The sequence below is a fragment of the Aphelocoma coerulescens genome, chromosome 3 (genome assembly GCF_041296385.1).
Source record: "Aphelocoma coerulescens isolate FSJ_1873_10779 chromosome 3, UR_Acoe_1.0, whole genome shotgun sequence".
NCBI classification, from domain to species: domain Eukaryota; kingdom Metazoa; phylum Chordata; class Aves; order Passeriformes; family Corvidae; genus Aphelocoma; species Aphelocoma coerulescens.
Genome location: NC_091016.1, coordinates 65,866,424 through 65,880,557, shown reverse-complemented (window position 1 = coordinate 65,880,557; position 14,134 = coordinate 65,866,424). Strand labels below are relative to the sequence as shown.

Sequence of the window (14,134 nt, the reverse complement as noted above, 5' to 3'; positions counted from 1 at the left end):
GTGCTAGGGATAAAATTTGTTCAGAGGAACAAATTATGAAAATAGGTGCAAAAGTATCACCAAAGCCATCCCCTCAGTGAGATGGTATGCAATAAGTGCCTAGCACTGCGCTCTCAAGAGCGCAACTCCCCAGACATGCAGAAAGCAAGCACAGAGCTGTGACATACAACTTCAAGTAGGGAAGCTGGCAAGGGGTGGGAAGCTAAAGTGGGAAGCTTTAGTGAGAAAGCCTTGAAGCTATGTAGGTACTGTAGCTCAGCGTTAACCAAACTGTTTGTTTGTCAGCAACATTTTTTTAGCCACAAATGTAAAGCACAGCACTACATGGCCTCCTATGAGGAAAGCTAACTCCACCTCAGCCAGACCCAGTACACATTTCATGAAACATCTGTAATCCTGGAGTATTTTACAAAAACATCATTAGAAGAAGAAAAGGGGTTTGTTGGCAAATGTTCTGCTCATTTTTGTGATGGGAATATAACCCCAAACACTTCATGAAAATCCTAATTAAAAACATAGGAGGTCATAGCAGCTGACTGGCTTGGATATCAGTTGAGCTGGGACATTCAGCTTTAACCAGAAAGCTGATTAAGTCAATGTAAACAATGTCTGAAGACAATGTCTGAAGTCAAGAAAGACCAACTGATTTTTATGTTCACTTCAATTGCAATCAATTCTGTTCAATGCAATTACTCATATGTGTACGCATAAAATAATTTTGCACCATTACAGAAAATTTTCAGATATGGAAGCCTTTTTAGGACGTTCACATTTCAAATCCAGGGTCTAAGTCTGATTTTTAGAGGTAGGTATCATGCATGTTTTCCTTGATGTTGATTGGGACATCCAGATCAGAAACATCTCATGTACCTACTGAAGAAACTTGGATACCTAATCAGAGGATTTATTGAGAATCACTAGATTAAAATAAATTCAACAGTACAATGAGATAATCCCTTTTTACCTTGTATTTGGACAATTGTGCCTTCTTCTCATAGAGTTCACTCTTTGGCTCCACAGGAGCATGTAAGATGGCTTGGTATTCCGTGACCCACTGAGTCTGTGCTTTATACTTGTCTGAGAACTCCTTTACCAGCTGAAGACACTTCTCTGAAGTCATGTGCTCTTTTCTGATGGAGCCAGCCAGCTCTTCAAGCTGTTCCACATGATCTCCAATTTCTTTTCTTAACTGGTCAACTTCACTTTCTTCCATGTATTTTATAGCTCGCTCCCCCTTCTCACGGGCTGATTTCAGTAAACTGTGGCCTATGTCCATATCACTCAACAGCAGCTGTGAAGGAAGTGTTGGTTAACAGAAGATGTATGAAAACTCTTGCCTTTTTATAACTTTGCTATGGACACAAGGAATTGCTAGGGAAAATGAGTGGACTTTTCAGTACAAAATTGCCTGGAGTTAAGGTGTGTCAAGTGAGAAGGAAGCAGATATAGCAAATACTTCTGCTCTGCTCTGGGCTTGTGAATTTAAACAGAGAAACTGAGGGATCCCAGGAGAGGATCTATACTCCAAATTCACAGATGAAAGCTTTTACTTAGCATATTGTATTTAAGCTGCTTAAGCTGCAGGACATACAAGAAGCTCATCTACAACTTTTGAGATGAAACATGAGTTTTACTACAGTTTCAATGAAGAGAAATAGGAAGCACTCCTTGCCACAGTGCACAGAAAATATAGAGTGCACAAGAAAATATACTTGAGGGGAATCTGGGATATGGGAATTTATTTTAAGTTTTAACCTAACATAAAACAGATACAAGCATGCCTAATGGAAAGATGAGAATATATTATTTCGGCCTACTTATAATTTCAACAGCCAAACTGTGATCTAATGAGACATGAGAACAGAAAGTTTCATACTGTGTGTTCTCATCCCATTATCTTCTCTGGGCAAGGTAAAGTCAGAATTTTGAGCAGCTGTTAAGATGTATGTTAAAATACAGCCTCCTTTTTGTGAACAGAAACAAAAATTGCATTTAAGAAAGCTGTACCTCTAGTTTCTGAACTTTTTTCTCCATTGCTGTTTTATCAACCACGTCAAATTTGGTGATTACATTTTTGAAGTTCTTGTTAGTAGCTCCATACCAATTTGTGTAAGCACTAAAAGACAATTCTGACTCCTCCATACAGCGTATTTCTTCTTCCAGAAACTTTACTTGCTCCTTTAAACAAATATGGAGGGTAGGGGGAAGAAACAAGAACCACTCAGATGTTTATCACTGCTATTGGTTTAAGATAAAAATAAATTTCTATTTATTAATAAAATCCATTATACAAAGAAAAAACATATAGGCTTTGAGTTCTTCCATAAATAGTGTGGATAATTGTTACAGGGCTCTTGTCAGGATGTACATATCGCAATCACCAATGTCAAAACTGAGCTAAAACTAAACACTGAAAATGTACTCACATTTTGAACTTTGAATCATGATTTGTGATTACAGTACTATGAGGCAACTACTACTTAAAGGAACCTGAAGACTGCACCTTACCAAATCAAATTTTCCCCGTACTAATGTGTATCAGTGGCAATCTGAAAACATTTCTATAGAGGTCAATTAGCATTCAAGCACACTTTATTCTGAATTTCTCTCCTGAAACTATCAAAAAAGATAATGAAAGGACATTTTACTTCATTATCCTAATTATGTTTCTGTAGTAAGTTTAATCCAATGAAACCTACATGTGTGTACACATATGAATGTTATACGATGGAGTCTACAATAATTAATAAACTCTGATTAAGTCTAATTACAAAAGCCTGTTTGTATTTGCTTCATTACTTGCAATTTATGATGTTACAATGAATTAATCCTCATTACTTACCAAGACATGAAGAAGAAGAGTTTGGTAACGAGATGTAAGCTGTGTAGCCTGACTTCCCATTCTACTTGCAGTGAGATTTTCCTCTAGTATTTGCTGAGCCAATACCCCAACTTCCTCTACATCATCTTTGTAGATTGTAATGTCTTCATGCCACTTCTATGGCAAAGAAATTATCAAGCTTATATGACTGATTCAAACACCTTAAACTAACAGGGATTTTAATTGCAACTTAGTCGGGAAATCATTGAAAAGGAAAACAAATACATGGCTGTAAATATTCATTTACAACTGGAAAATAAAACAGAATCTGATGAAGGTTAATATAACAAATATGCTGGAAAGATTCTCATCCCAAATGGACTGCATTTCATTACAACAGATTCCTTTTGTATTTTTTCCCCCTCCAAAAATAATAATAGAAATGCAATCTGGACTTCCTATAGATTTCACCTGAAGTTTTAAAGATGACTATAAAGCGTAAGCCAGAATTGTTCAAATCTGCTTCCTGTGTTTATTCAGAACCATGTCTTCTTGCAGTGACTAAAGGAGAATTATTACATCAACACAGTGGAGACTTCATAACACAACTGGTCAAATTTTATTCTTGTTACCCTATTAATTCTTTTCCATTCCAGTGCCTATCTTTGTACTCAGTTACATCTTCCCACACTAAAGAGCATTTGAATTACAGATCTCCCTGCAAGATTTCAACACTGGTATAGCCATACCTCCACCAGTAAAATGGGAGGACCCTCAATCCAGAAGGCACAAAGCTCTCTTGGATCCATCATTTTAGTCACCACCTCAAAATAAACTGAAAAGCTTGCTCTCATTTTCACAGCGCAACCAGGAATTGACATGGAAGCCTCACATACTATTTTGTTTAAGGAATGCCTTAACTATATTCTTTACCTTCATTTGTTGAAGCTGCATTTCCTTTGTTGCTCTACCAGACCTCCTCCCAGTCCTGATAGCAACTTTCTCCTCCAGGTTTGTTAACCAGTCATTAACCTTTTGAAATTTTTTCTCCATTAATCTCAGTTTGCTCACAGTGGCATTTAACTGGCTTCTTGCTTCAGAAAGCCTGTGCTGATAAACTTGCCAATCCTGCCGTAAGGATTCCAGGGCTCTGTCTTCTATCTGGGGAATACCCCAGGGAATCACCTCCTCTCTGGCATGGACAGCAGCATTCAACAATGCTTGTCCCTCTGCACAGTGGACCTGCAGCTCCTGTAAAGGCAGAGGCACAGTTACATACCCGACACTGACAACTTTCATTCATACATGGCAAAAACCCCCTTGGTTCCTCTGATGACAGCTGGGCATTCCCTTTAATTATCCATGGTTAAACATATATTGAGAGTCTTTCCTCTAATAACACCAATGACAGCATGCTCACTTACAAAGCACACCAAGTATCACAGTTATTGACAACCGAACTGCAGAAAATTATTGACAAAGCATGCAATAAATTCTCTGCTCTCCTTCCACGTTTATCAGTTCTGAAACATTGGCTGCCTGAGCCAGCATGGGATGGATGCAATCCATTCACCATAAATTCAGCATGAATTCAAAACTTTCCAGATGTGGCAAACAGACTGTAAGACTGATTCTAAAATTGAATCTCTTTAGAAACAGAGGCTTCAATCTTATAAAATAAACAAATCTATTTATTTTTACATATGTTTGGGACAACACTCCAGACTAATTTTTGATACCCTCTTCTGGACATGTATGGCATTTTCATGCTTATTAGCACTTAATCAGAAAGTACAAAGTGATTCAGTCTGATTAGAAAACATAACAAAGAAATTACCTTAACAAAACACAGTTGTGTTTCATCTCAGATTTCATTTGAGATACGTATCCAGATTTTCAAAATGGCTTTTTTAAAGTGACTACAATAAGCAGAAATATATGCAGAGTCCCTGATCATACAAAGACCTCCTCAGTATCCTGAATAAGGTAATAAACATTTCATATCTCAAGTACAGACTTTGTGCTCCTTCAACAACAGGTATTAAAGCATTTTAAGTCAGCTTAAGATAATAACTGGGGAATTACTGAAGTACTACAGGTTCACTTTTCACTGTCAGTGAAGTGATTCAGTGGTAGTCTTCCCACCTTGCTATGGGAGCCAGCCTACATGGCTGGAACTGCCTGAAAGTAGGTGCATCTGCACTGTGAGCAGTAAAAGATGGAACACCAATGAAAATACTTTTCATATTTTATGAAACACACAGGAAAAAGAAGAGAAAGACCAGTATCTAACACAAATTTAGTACTTGCAAGAAAGGATTGGTATGCCTGGAGATTTCATTCAAGGCCTGACACTTCTTTCCAACAATATTTCCAGTACCTTTACTGGAACCACTTTTGAGCAACAAGATGTTCATATATAATGCAATTCCAAGTTGTTCTCAAGACAATTTTTGTCTGGCAGTAAATGTTATTCTGTTGTTTTACAATTAGGATTGATTTTCTTTTTTCTTTTCCTTTTTTTTTTTTCTTAGGGTGTCACATATTATGTACCTGTAAATCTCGGAGTGTTGCCTCCTGTTCCTGGGAATCACCATCAATATGTGATAAACAGTCCAGTTTTTCCTGTTCCTTCTCCAGCCATACTTCAAAAGCCTTCAAATTTCTTTGGTACTCTTGGTGTAAGGTAAGCAGTCCTTCAGCTTTTTTTACAGCCTCCTGCATGTTAAAATATTTACAGATATATATACATAACTTGGTGTACTGTCTGTCAAATCAAGAAAACATAAACCCCAGCCATCCCTCAAGGGGAAGAGTTTGTATCTGATGCTGAATTTTCCAAGAATTCAAGAGTCCTTGGATTCTGAAGATGGCTTAGTCAATTACAGGGAAGAGGGAGCACATGTAAGGGTAAAGATCTTTATTCTAAAAGGTTCTTCATGTAAGTTCGTGACTTCTTGATTTTTATAGCAATTTAACTTAACTTTGCTGAAGTGATTAATAAGCATATGAGCTGAGAGACTGCATTTTTTTTCTTTGCATGACTTTTTTTTTTTTGCAAATGGAATTGGAATCTCCTGTTAGGAGTATCTACTATCTTAGGTTTGATATTTGCAGACAGTACCTACAGAGCACAGTAAAAAACAGACTACAAATCTTCTGTGTACATACACGGGTGAGCAAGTTACAATAATTTTGCGACCCAGCACTAAAATATTACCATACTTGAAGTACAGAAGGAAAGACGTCCTATATTAGCATAAGATTAGTCTTACTAAGTGCAAGAAAAATATACTACATGTAATTCACATCCTCTAAGACATGATGGGAATGGGGTATCAAGTTCTGATGGAGATAGGCTGCATCTGAGAGCACCAGGCTCATAAAAAGACAACCACTTTAATAAATCTATGAACTTACTGTCTGCTTTACCTTTTATTTCTAACAGGTCTGTCTAGTGGGAGAAAGGAGGGAAACAGGAGTATTATCACATTTTTTACAAGGCCTGTCCATGCCCAGAAGTGAGAAGGCAGAAAGAGAGACCAGTTTTCTTGCCTCCCAAGAGGGGCTTAGGGAATTTTAAGTCTTGGGCTGCTCAGATGTGGGCCATAAACCCTTGAGGAATCTTGTCAGGTTTCCTGCCTGGCCAAAGGATTAGTAAAAGATTTGAGCATTCCTTACTTTCCAGCTATTTGCTTTGAACTTTGAATTTCTAAGGGCTGGTTTCACTCCTGACACTTAACACCATCACCACAGTTGGGAATAGGGGAGACCAGTCATCTGGGCTATTAGGTGGAAGAGAAAGAAGGAATGCTTCTTGCTACATGGGAAAAAAGGTACAGAACTCTTGCCTCTGTGAGCCACCATCCATTTCTTATTGTTTCCATGTTGTTGCTCAACCTGAGCAATATAGGCAGCCTGTATAGCTTTGTGCAGTAGAAAAAGGTAAAGGCTAGAGCATCCCCATGCTAACAGGAATAGCAGGTATTTACCAGTACTTTCCAGGATTTATGTATCTCTCCAGCAAACCTGATCAATTTTATTCACACAAGGTCAAAAGAAAGAGCAGAGCATTTTTTTGCAGTTGTGGAAGAGAGGTCCACAAAACAGTGAATCACTTCGGTGTTCGAAAAACTGAATTTTGGCTGAATTTTGAATTTTGTCATTCTACATGACAAAGGCATCACTGAGACAACAAAATTCAATTTTACTACACTGCTGTCCTGAAGAAAAGTTGGCTGTCTGAGCATGAATTAGGCATTATTTAATTATCACAGAAGTACTTGGGTTAACTGGAGACAATCGCCTAGCTTTAAGTCTCTAGCCAGGTCTTTTATTATTTATTTTTTACCTTATATCTTACCCTAAACCCCATCCTGATCTTTATCTATGTCCTAATCTTTTCCACATACACAATATCAATATTTATTGGTAAAGTTATTACTTACCACACTTGTGTCATTACAGTCAGTCTTGCTAATAAGGTTTGTGTTCAATAATAAAATCTCTGTAGCTGTCAGCCATTTGTGAATCACACAGCTGACTGGTAAAATTTATTACAAACATACACTTATGGAAATCACAGGTTCAAAGGTTTTTTCAATTTTTCAGTCACAATAGGTAAAATTATATCTGTGCTGAAGTCAGTGAACCATTTGACATGGAGTTCCTCAGACTATTCTGATTTTTAGAACCCTTCTGAAAAGATCTGAAGCTCATTACAGAAAGACAGATATATTAACCACCCTAGCAGGTTTCTGTTACATTAAGTTACAGCTGTCCCCAAACTCTTAATCCTCACTGAACTGTAAAATAAATGATTAGTGGAAAGACTTTTTCCTTGTTGCCAACTAAACAAGGAGTGCTATGAAGAAAAGCTGTACCTTTGTTCTTTCTTTGAGGAACTTATACCTCTCCTGAAGGTCTTGGAGCTCAAGCTGAGCAATGTAATGCTCAGCCATCCCTTTTCCTTTCACTTCAATTGTCTCCAACAGGCTGTTATGACTCAACACCTCTTCATTGAGTAGCTGCAAAATAGAAAGAGAAGAACACAGAAAGGCCACCATTAAAAGAAGACCACAGATTAATCTTGCAGTTACACAGCTTTTTTTACTGCCTTTAAGGTGTTATGGACTTGTTGATGGTTTGTTGTAGATCAAACACACCTTTGCTTTGGTGACAGCAGCTGTTTTTTCCCTCAGTTCAGCATACTGCCTTTCAGAAGCATTCACACTTGCTTCTACTTTTTCCATCCATCTGGAAAACTGATTAACATCTTCCTGGTAACTTGTCCATTTGGAGAGAGCTCCTTCCAGTTGACTGTAATTAAAAAATACATCTTTTTTTGTGATATTGCAAGTTCCCATGCTATTTATGCAGCAAGATATAATCATATACAGATATGCTAGACTATATTTATGAGAGAGATATATCACAAGCTAAGCAATCTGTTAAAATCCTACAGGTTTTAACTAGGAGCACTCTTTGACTAATAAAGAGAAATTAAGTTTTCCAAACCTGAAATATTAAGTAGATCTGTAATTTATGTAGCTAGATGACATGTTCTAAGTTCAGTAAATAAATTGCAACTGAACGCTTAAGACCCAGGATCAGAAATTTTCTGCCCCTTTGCATACAGGCAAAAGTTGCTGCATTCTAATGTTTAATTACCTTTGTTTCTTTAACTTGAAATATTTGCAACTATTGATGCTCCACCAAAAAAGTCTCCATTTTTTCCTTTATATTTCTTTATTGTATCACTAGGAGCGGCACTACTAGACACTGTAATTACAGTACGTTCTTTGGAATGCTAGCAAGTGGAAAACCAGACATGATCTTGATAGAGCAACCATTAATGTCCATGGATCTTCTCATTTCTGACAAGGTTTCAAAGCATTGAGTGCAACACAAAGTAAAATATTCAAGATTATGCACATGGAATCCAGTTTTAAGAGTAAATCAACAATAAGTGTTAATTAAGCTTAGATCACTCAGTTTCCTCCCCTTCTTCTACTTCAAATGAATATATATCAACCTCTAGACCCGAAGCGTTTGGCCTATGCAATCATTTTACATGAATTTGACTCTTGTAGTAATAAAATTACTTTTCAAAAGTTTTTACAGTGCTTTGCTACTAAGCATCATTCTGTACCTCATGCCCTTTTTACCTCTTGCACTGGATACAAGCAGACAGAAGAGAAGCCCAGCTGTCCTTCAGATTTTGCAATTGGCCTTCAATCACTGGTACTCCCTCGAGAGAAGTATTTTGCAGAACAGATTCTCCTCTTGTCAGAACAATTTTCATTTGGACTTCTTTTTCTTGTTTCACTGCTAGCAGGCCCTAAGAAGCAAGTGGATATATTTTATCATTAACTGGGCATGACCATTCTAACTGGCTTTAATGGAACATGACCTGATCATATTTAGCAGCTTGTAGCCAATAGGAAGATGGACAGTGCGGTTCACAGCTGGGCTTCACAAACAAAACTGACTTTCAGTGGGTAGGTTCAGGCTCTTAAAAGACCCCTCAGTTAACAGGGAAGTTTTCACGGAATCTGTGCAGGTACTTAGAGTGTATCAGAGAAGGCACTTTTCAGTGGAAAGGCTGATACTCCAAAGGAAATGTCACTTAGATGGAAAACAGGAGGATTCATTCATAGAGAAAACAAGATATAGTGACAAAGATCTTCTACATGGCTGAAATACAGTTTCTACCACTCCAGGGTACTTTTGAAACATGAAGGTATCAACAAATAAAACTTGTCATCAATTCCAGCCCAGGGACTTCAGCTCCTGGAGCTGTGCAATTCTCTCTAACACTATGTAGTCATGAGAAGCCTAAAACCATGAACCCAAAAGACTCAATGAACAAAAACCAAAACATAATTTTAGTGTTATGCTACAATCTTCTGCTTTTTGATGTATCCTTATGACTTTCAGGATTTTTGGTTCAAAATTTGAGACATCAATAAAATGAGAAGTATTGTTTTCTAAATAGTGCCCTTTAACAATATTGTGCTCTGTTGTCAATGCTATTTTCTTAACTGTAGTCATCATTTTAAAAGCAAACAATTATAGGAAAAGATTTGTTGAATCAGCTCTATCACCTGTAAGATTCAGGAACATATATTGAAATATACTAAAATAACAGAAGTGACTATCCTACTTCTTCCCTTTAACTTTCAGCAGCCACACAACATATTATGAGTACTTTAAGAATTTTCATATATGCACTTCTCCATGTCATTAAGATCCTTATTTACTTCATAGAGAAAAGTTCTAATAATGAGCTCTTTCTGCTACAAGAATAATTATTTTTGAGTAAAGTGAAAATCAGTGTCTGAACAACGGTTATTAGACTAATATGCAGCAACTAAGTATCCTATACTTGTATTCTTCATATAGATCTAAAAAGAGCAGGTTTTGGACTCGTTTCCATACCTCTAGTTTTAACATCCGGCTGTCCAGAACACTCTTGTCTGCAGTGGGATGACAGTAGGAATCCAGCATGTGAACTGCATCAGCAACCCAGTCCTGGAGGTCCTTGACACTCTGTGAGAACTGCTGGTGCTCTGCTACAATCCTATCCATTCTGGAAACTTTCTCCTGCAATTCATACAGCAATTAGCACCAACAGCTATTTAAAGGATTGTCTATTCCCCATACAAACTCATGGACTTTAGAATGAGTCTCATCAACTATACTCACAAGTTTGCTTCATACACTGATAATTACAAGTACACTTGAGCACAGAATGAATTTTGCATACACACACAAATGAACTGTCCAAACATAAAATATGAACAAAAATTTCAGAATTGTAATTTTTTATTTTCTAAATGTAAAGCTGCAGTTTTCTGGTTTCACTTTTTCTTAAACATCTGGTAAATCATATCTAAGCTCCATGGCAGTGTTGCAATGGAAGCTAACTTGTGAAATTGGCCAGTGCAAACCCAGATTTCAGCCTAAGAAGTTACACTACTGCAGCAATATTTTTTAATATTTGAAAAAGAACTGCTTTCCTCAATGACTCTCATTGGTATAACCATTCTGCTGAAAAATCACTGACATTCATAGAAATCAGAAACAAATGCTGAAGTTGCATTACTAAAAGGCTTGAGGTGAACAAGAATACAGGGCAGAGTGTGTTTCCCACTGTGACAGAGAACTAAAGTCAAGTCAGGGTAACAGGCTTTGGAAGTTACTGAGAGGGATCCATGGCTATCCAAAAAGTTTCAGGATTTCTCTAATAGGCTGAATAATATGTATCCTGCACCTTAGATGACTCTTGCTCATCCTGACATCTCCCAAGTTCTGCTCATATAAGCTTTTGTTAGTAACTCATGCACCTTTCACTTTGACATTTTGCATATTTGAAAATTTATTATGGCCACACATACAATCATTTTCAGCAAGTCACAGATATGCTTCATAATTTTTGCTTCCACAGAAAAAGTAGAAATTACCAAAGTAGCAATCCCTTAAACACAAATACTTTCTGAATTGAATTGTTATTCCAAAACATACTTTCTATATCCTTAATCATTCTAGTTACTGTAGCAACTGTAAGCTTGTATCAAGCCTTCTTCATGACATGAACTTCGACAAAAATAAGTCTCAATATGAAGGCTTTCTTATCTGTTTACACAAGAGAGATGGTAGAACTATTAAGTGGTGAAGTGTGAAGCACCACTCAAAAAACAAAAGAGTTACGTTTAACTCTCAGTTCATGGTCTGATGGTTTAGAATTTGGCCTATGTCTCCCCTTGGACATTCAAAAGCAGCATAAGAGGTAATCATCATTATAGGATGAGGCAAAATAATCATCATTATAGGATGAGATGAAATAACAACTTGTCTGCATCCCGTATTTTCTAAAAAAAACCCCACCTCTGCTAATTTTTGAAAAATACCTCTTTCAGATGCCACTTATGACAAAATTAAAATGTCTTCAGTGCTTGAAAGAATCAAAATAAAGTCTGATTATTGTATAATCAGTTGGGGTTTACTTCTTAATCAGTACACTTTTAAAGAATATAAAAAAAAAATCACAGATACATTTTGTTGACAGTCCTTACTCTCCACTCCTAAAAGTCAACGTGAAAGACAGAATTGCTCAGACATGTCACAGAGCAGGCAAGCAAGACAACTGCAGTGTTTCACATTTCAGTCTTTATTTTTCCCCACATACATCAAAGGAGTTGCTTAAGAGCACATACATTGGGAGTATTACCTTTGTCAGATTGCTTAGAGTAAGATACTGAGAAGACAACTGAGACACTCTGCGCATAAAGCTTTTGCTGACAGCTTGCTCTTCCCACAGCTGCTGAGCTTTCTCTTTTAGCCTGTTGAGCTGATGCTCGTGGCAGCTTATTTCCTCAAGGACAGACTGTAAAGCACAAGCACAGTAATAATAAGAGTGGGTGCAAGAAAGCAGGAAATAGAGAAGCATGAAGGTGCCATGAAAAATAGAAGTGACATATGGCAAGCTTGCTGAGAAAGGCACACCATACGGTTACAGCAATGGAGCAGCATGTCGTAAGAAATGTGAAGATGCAAAAATTGATGGAACAGGATCATCAACAGCAAACCTTGAAAACAGTTCCCATCTTATTTAGACATCAGGATGCTAGAATGATCAAGCTTTTGTATGTAATCAATGAGGCCAGGAGGATGGGACAGGAAAGTCTGGCTGTGTTAAGAACACCTGGAAGTCACCTGCAGCTTTTGCTGTTCTCTTCTCTTGGAAGGAAGATCATGGAGCCGACTGCTACTTCCCTGTACTACCTTCTCAGTTGTGTTCAGCCACTCTTGCAGAGGCTCAGCAGTTGCTTCAAAGTCCTTCATCTGGATCTTTAAGTTCTGGGAAGACATACAAATTTCTATGAACAGTCTATGAACAATTTCTATGAACATTTCTATGAATGCACTGGGCATAACTAATTCACAAGACACAGATGAAGCACACAAAAAGGATATGTAATTGTAGGCAAATTACACACAACTCTTCAAATAAATTACATCAGCTCTGCCCATTCCTATCCCACAGATACTGAAATAAAAGTCTGATAGGGCACGCTTTTAAAAAGCAAAATAGAAGCAACAATGTACCACACAGTTGAGGGGAGGCTGAAGCAAATTTCTTTTTAATGGAAAGCTTTATAGATTTTACGAGATTTGGCTCAATCTAATCCTAATTTGCCTAACTAAGGCAGTCTGAATAAAGGCTAATTTGGGATATGAGTTATCTAACATCTGACTTCAGTCATTCACACTGACCCCTCCTTAAATGGGCTGCCACTACTTCTAGGTGATGTCTAAATTCAACCCAATCCTGGGGAATACTTCTGGTTATATTCTTTTTTAGTATAAAATTTTGGTCATAAGAATGTGTGCATTAAAGGCATATGCAGCCATTCCTTCAAAGCCTACATACTTTTCTTGTAGGCTTACTCCGCACTATTTAATAAAAGAGCATCTGAAATAAATCAAATGGAATATAAACTTGAACAGCATAGCTCCTGTGCCCAAGTTATTTTAATGTATTTTTCCCCCAGACATATTTGGTTTTCTTTTCACCTACACCCTTATCACTTAAACATCAGAATCAAAAAACTAAGCCTATGAGACTCAGAAATGCTCGACTCAAGAAGACTAACCTCTGAGAACATCCTCTTTCCACGTCAGCCTTGAGATGAAGAAAGGTAAGTCCTTGCTACCTGACAATTTTCTTTGGAATGCTTTCGTACGTAATGCATTAAGTATAGTTAAACTTTTTCTCAGCTGTCTAGGCAGCACTGTTTTGAAACAAGAATGCCTAGGAACTTCAACTCTCCTATGCTATGAAGGGAATTCCAGACGAGACCTTTTGACCTTAAAACCTATGATCTTAAAAAGTTGAGGATTTTAAGATATTCATCACCTACTGGTTGAATTGTGAGTTTTGAACAGAGAAAGGCACTGGCATTTACTTAAAAAGTTGCTCAAATAAGTAAGTACATTTCACCTATTTGCAACAAGAGAGACAACATTTACACACTGAACTGGGACTATTCAATCAGCAGCAGTGTCAGAAACCTGAAAACAGTTTTTTTAAAAAGAACATGTGTTTTAGTAACCCAGTACACTTGATGAGATTAGTGAATTTCAGCAACTGCTGTCTTTGATTCTGAAAAACATCCTTCTTCATGAAACGCCCCACTTAATGTGAAATCAGGTCATAAAGATAGCAGAAGTACACAAAAGTAAAATGCAAAAAGAAGAATAAGACTTCTTGAAACGAGCTATTTATTAATTCTGTCACATAATAAACAC

The 14,134-nt window shown here is 37.2% G+C and overlaps 1 protein-coding gene across 1 annotated transcript in view; it reads right to left on the bottom strand.

Moving 5' to 3' along the window:
* The window catches only part of SYNE1 (spectrin repeat containing nuclear envelope protein 1), a 285,161-nt gene that overhangs the window by 129,868 nt on the left and 141,159 nt on the right, over positions 1-14,134 (bottom strand). Inside the window, exons 57-67 of the mRNA XM_069010651.1 lie at positions 12,539-12,682; positions 12,054-12,209; positions 10,262-10,426; positions 8,989-9,161; positions 7,987-8,140; positions 7,705-7,848; positions 5,375-5,539; positions 3,755-4,072; positions 2,843-2,998; positions 2,008-2,178; positions 965-1,291 (exon numbers count right to left, since the gene is read on the bottom strand). Coding sequence (XP_068866752.1) covers positions 965-1,291; positions 2,008-2,178; positions 2,843-2,998; positions 3,755-4,072; positions 5,375-5,539; positions 7,705-7,848; positions 7,987-8,140; positions 8,989-9,161; positions 10,262-10,426; positions 12,054-12,209; positions 12,539-12,682 — 2,073 coding nt within the window. The remainder of the gene's footprint in view (positions 1-964; positions 1,292-2,007; positions 2,179-2,842; positions 2,999-3,754; positions 4,073-5,374; positions 5,540-7,704; positions 7,849-7,986; positions 8,141-8,988; positions 9,162-10,261; positions 10,427-12,053; positions 12,210-12,538; positions 12,683-14,134) is intronic.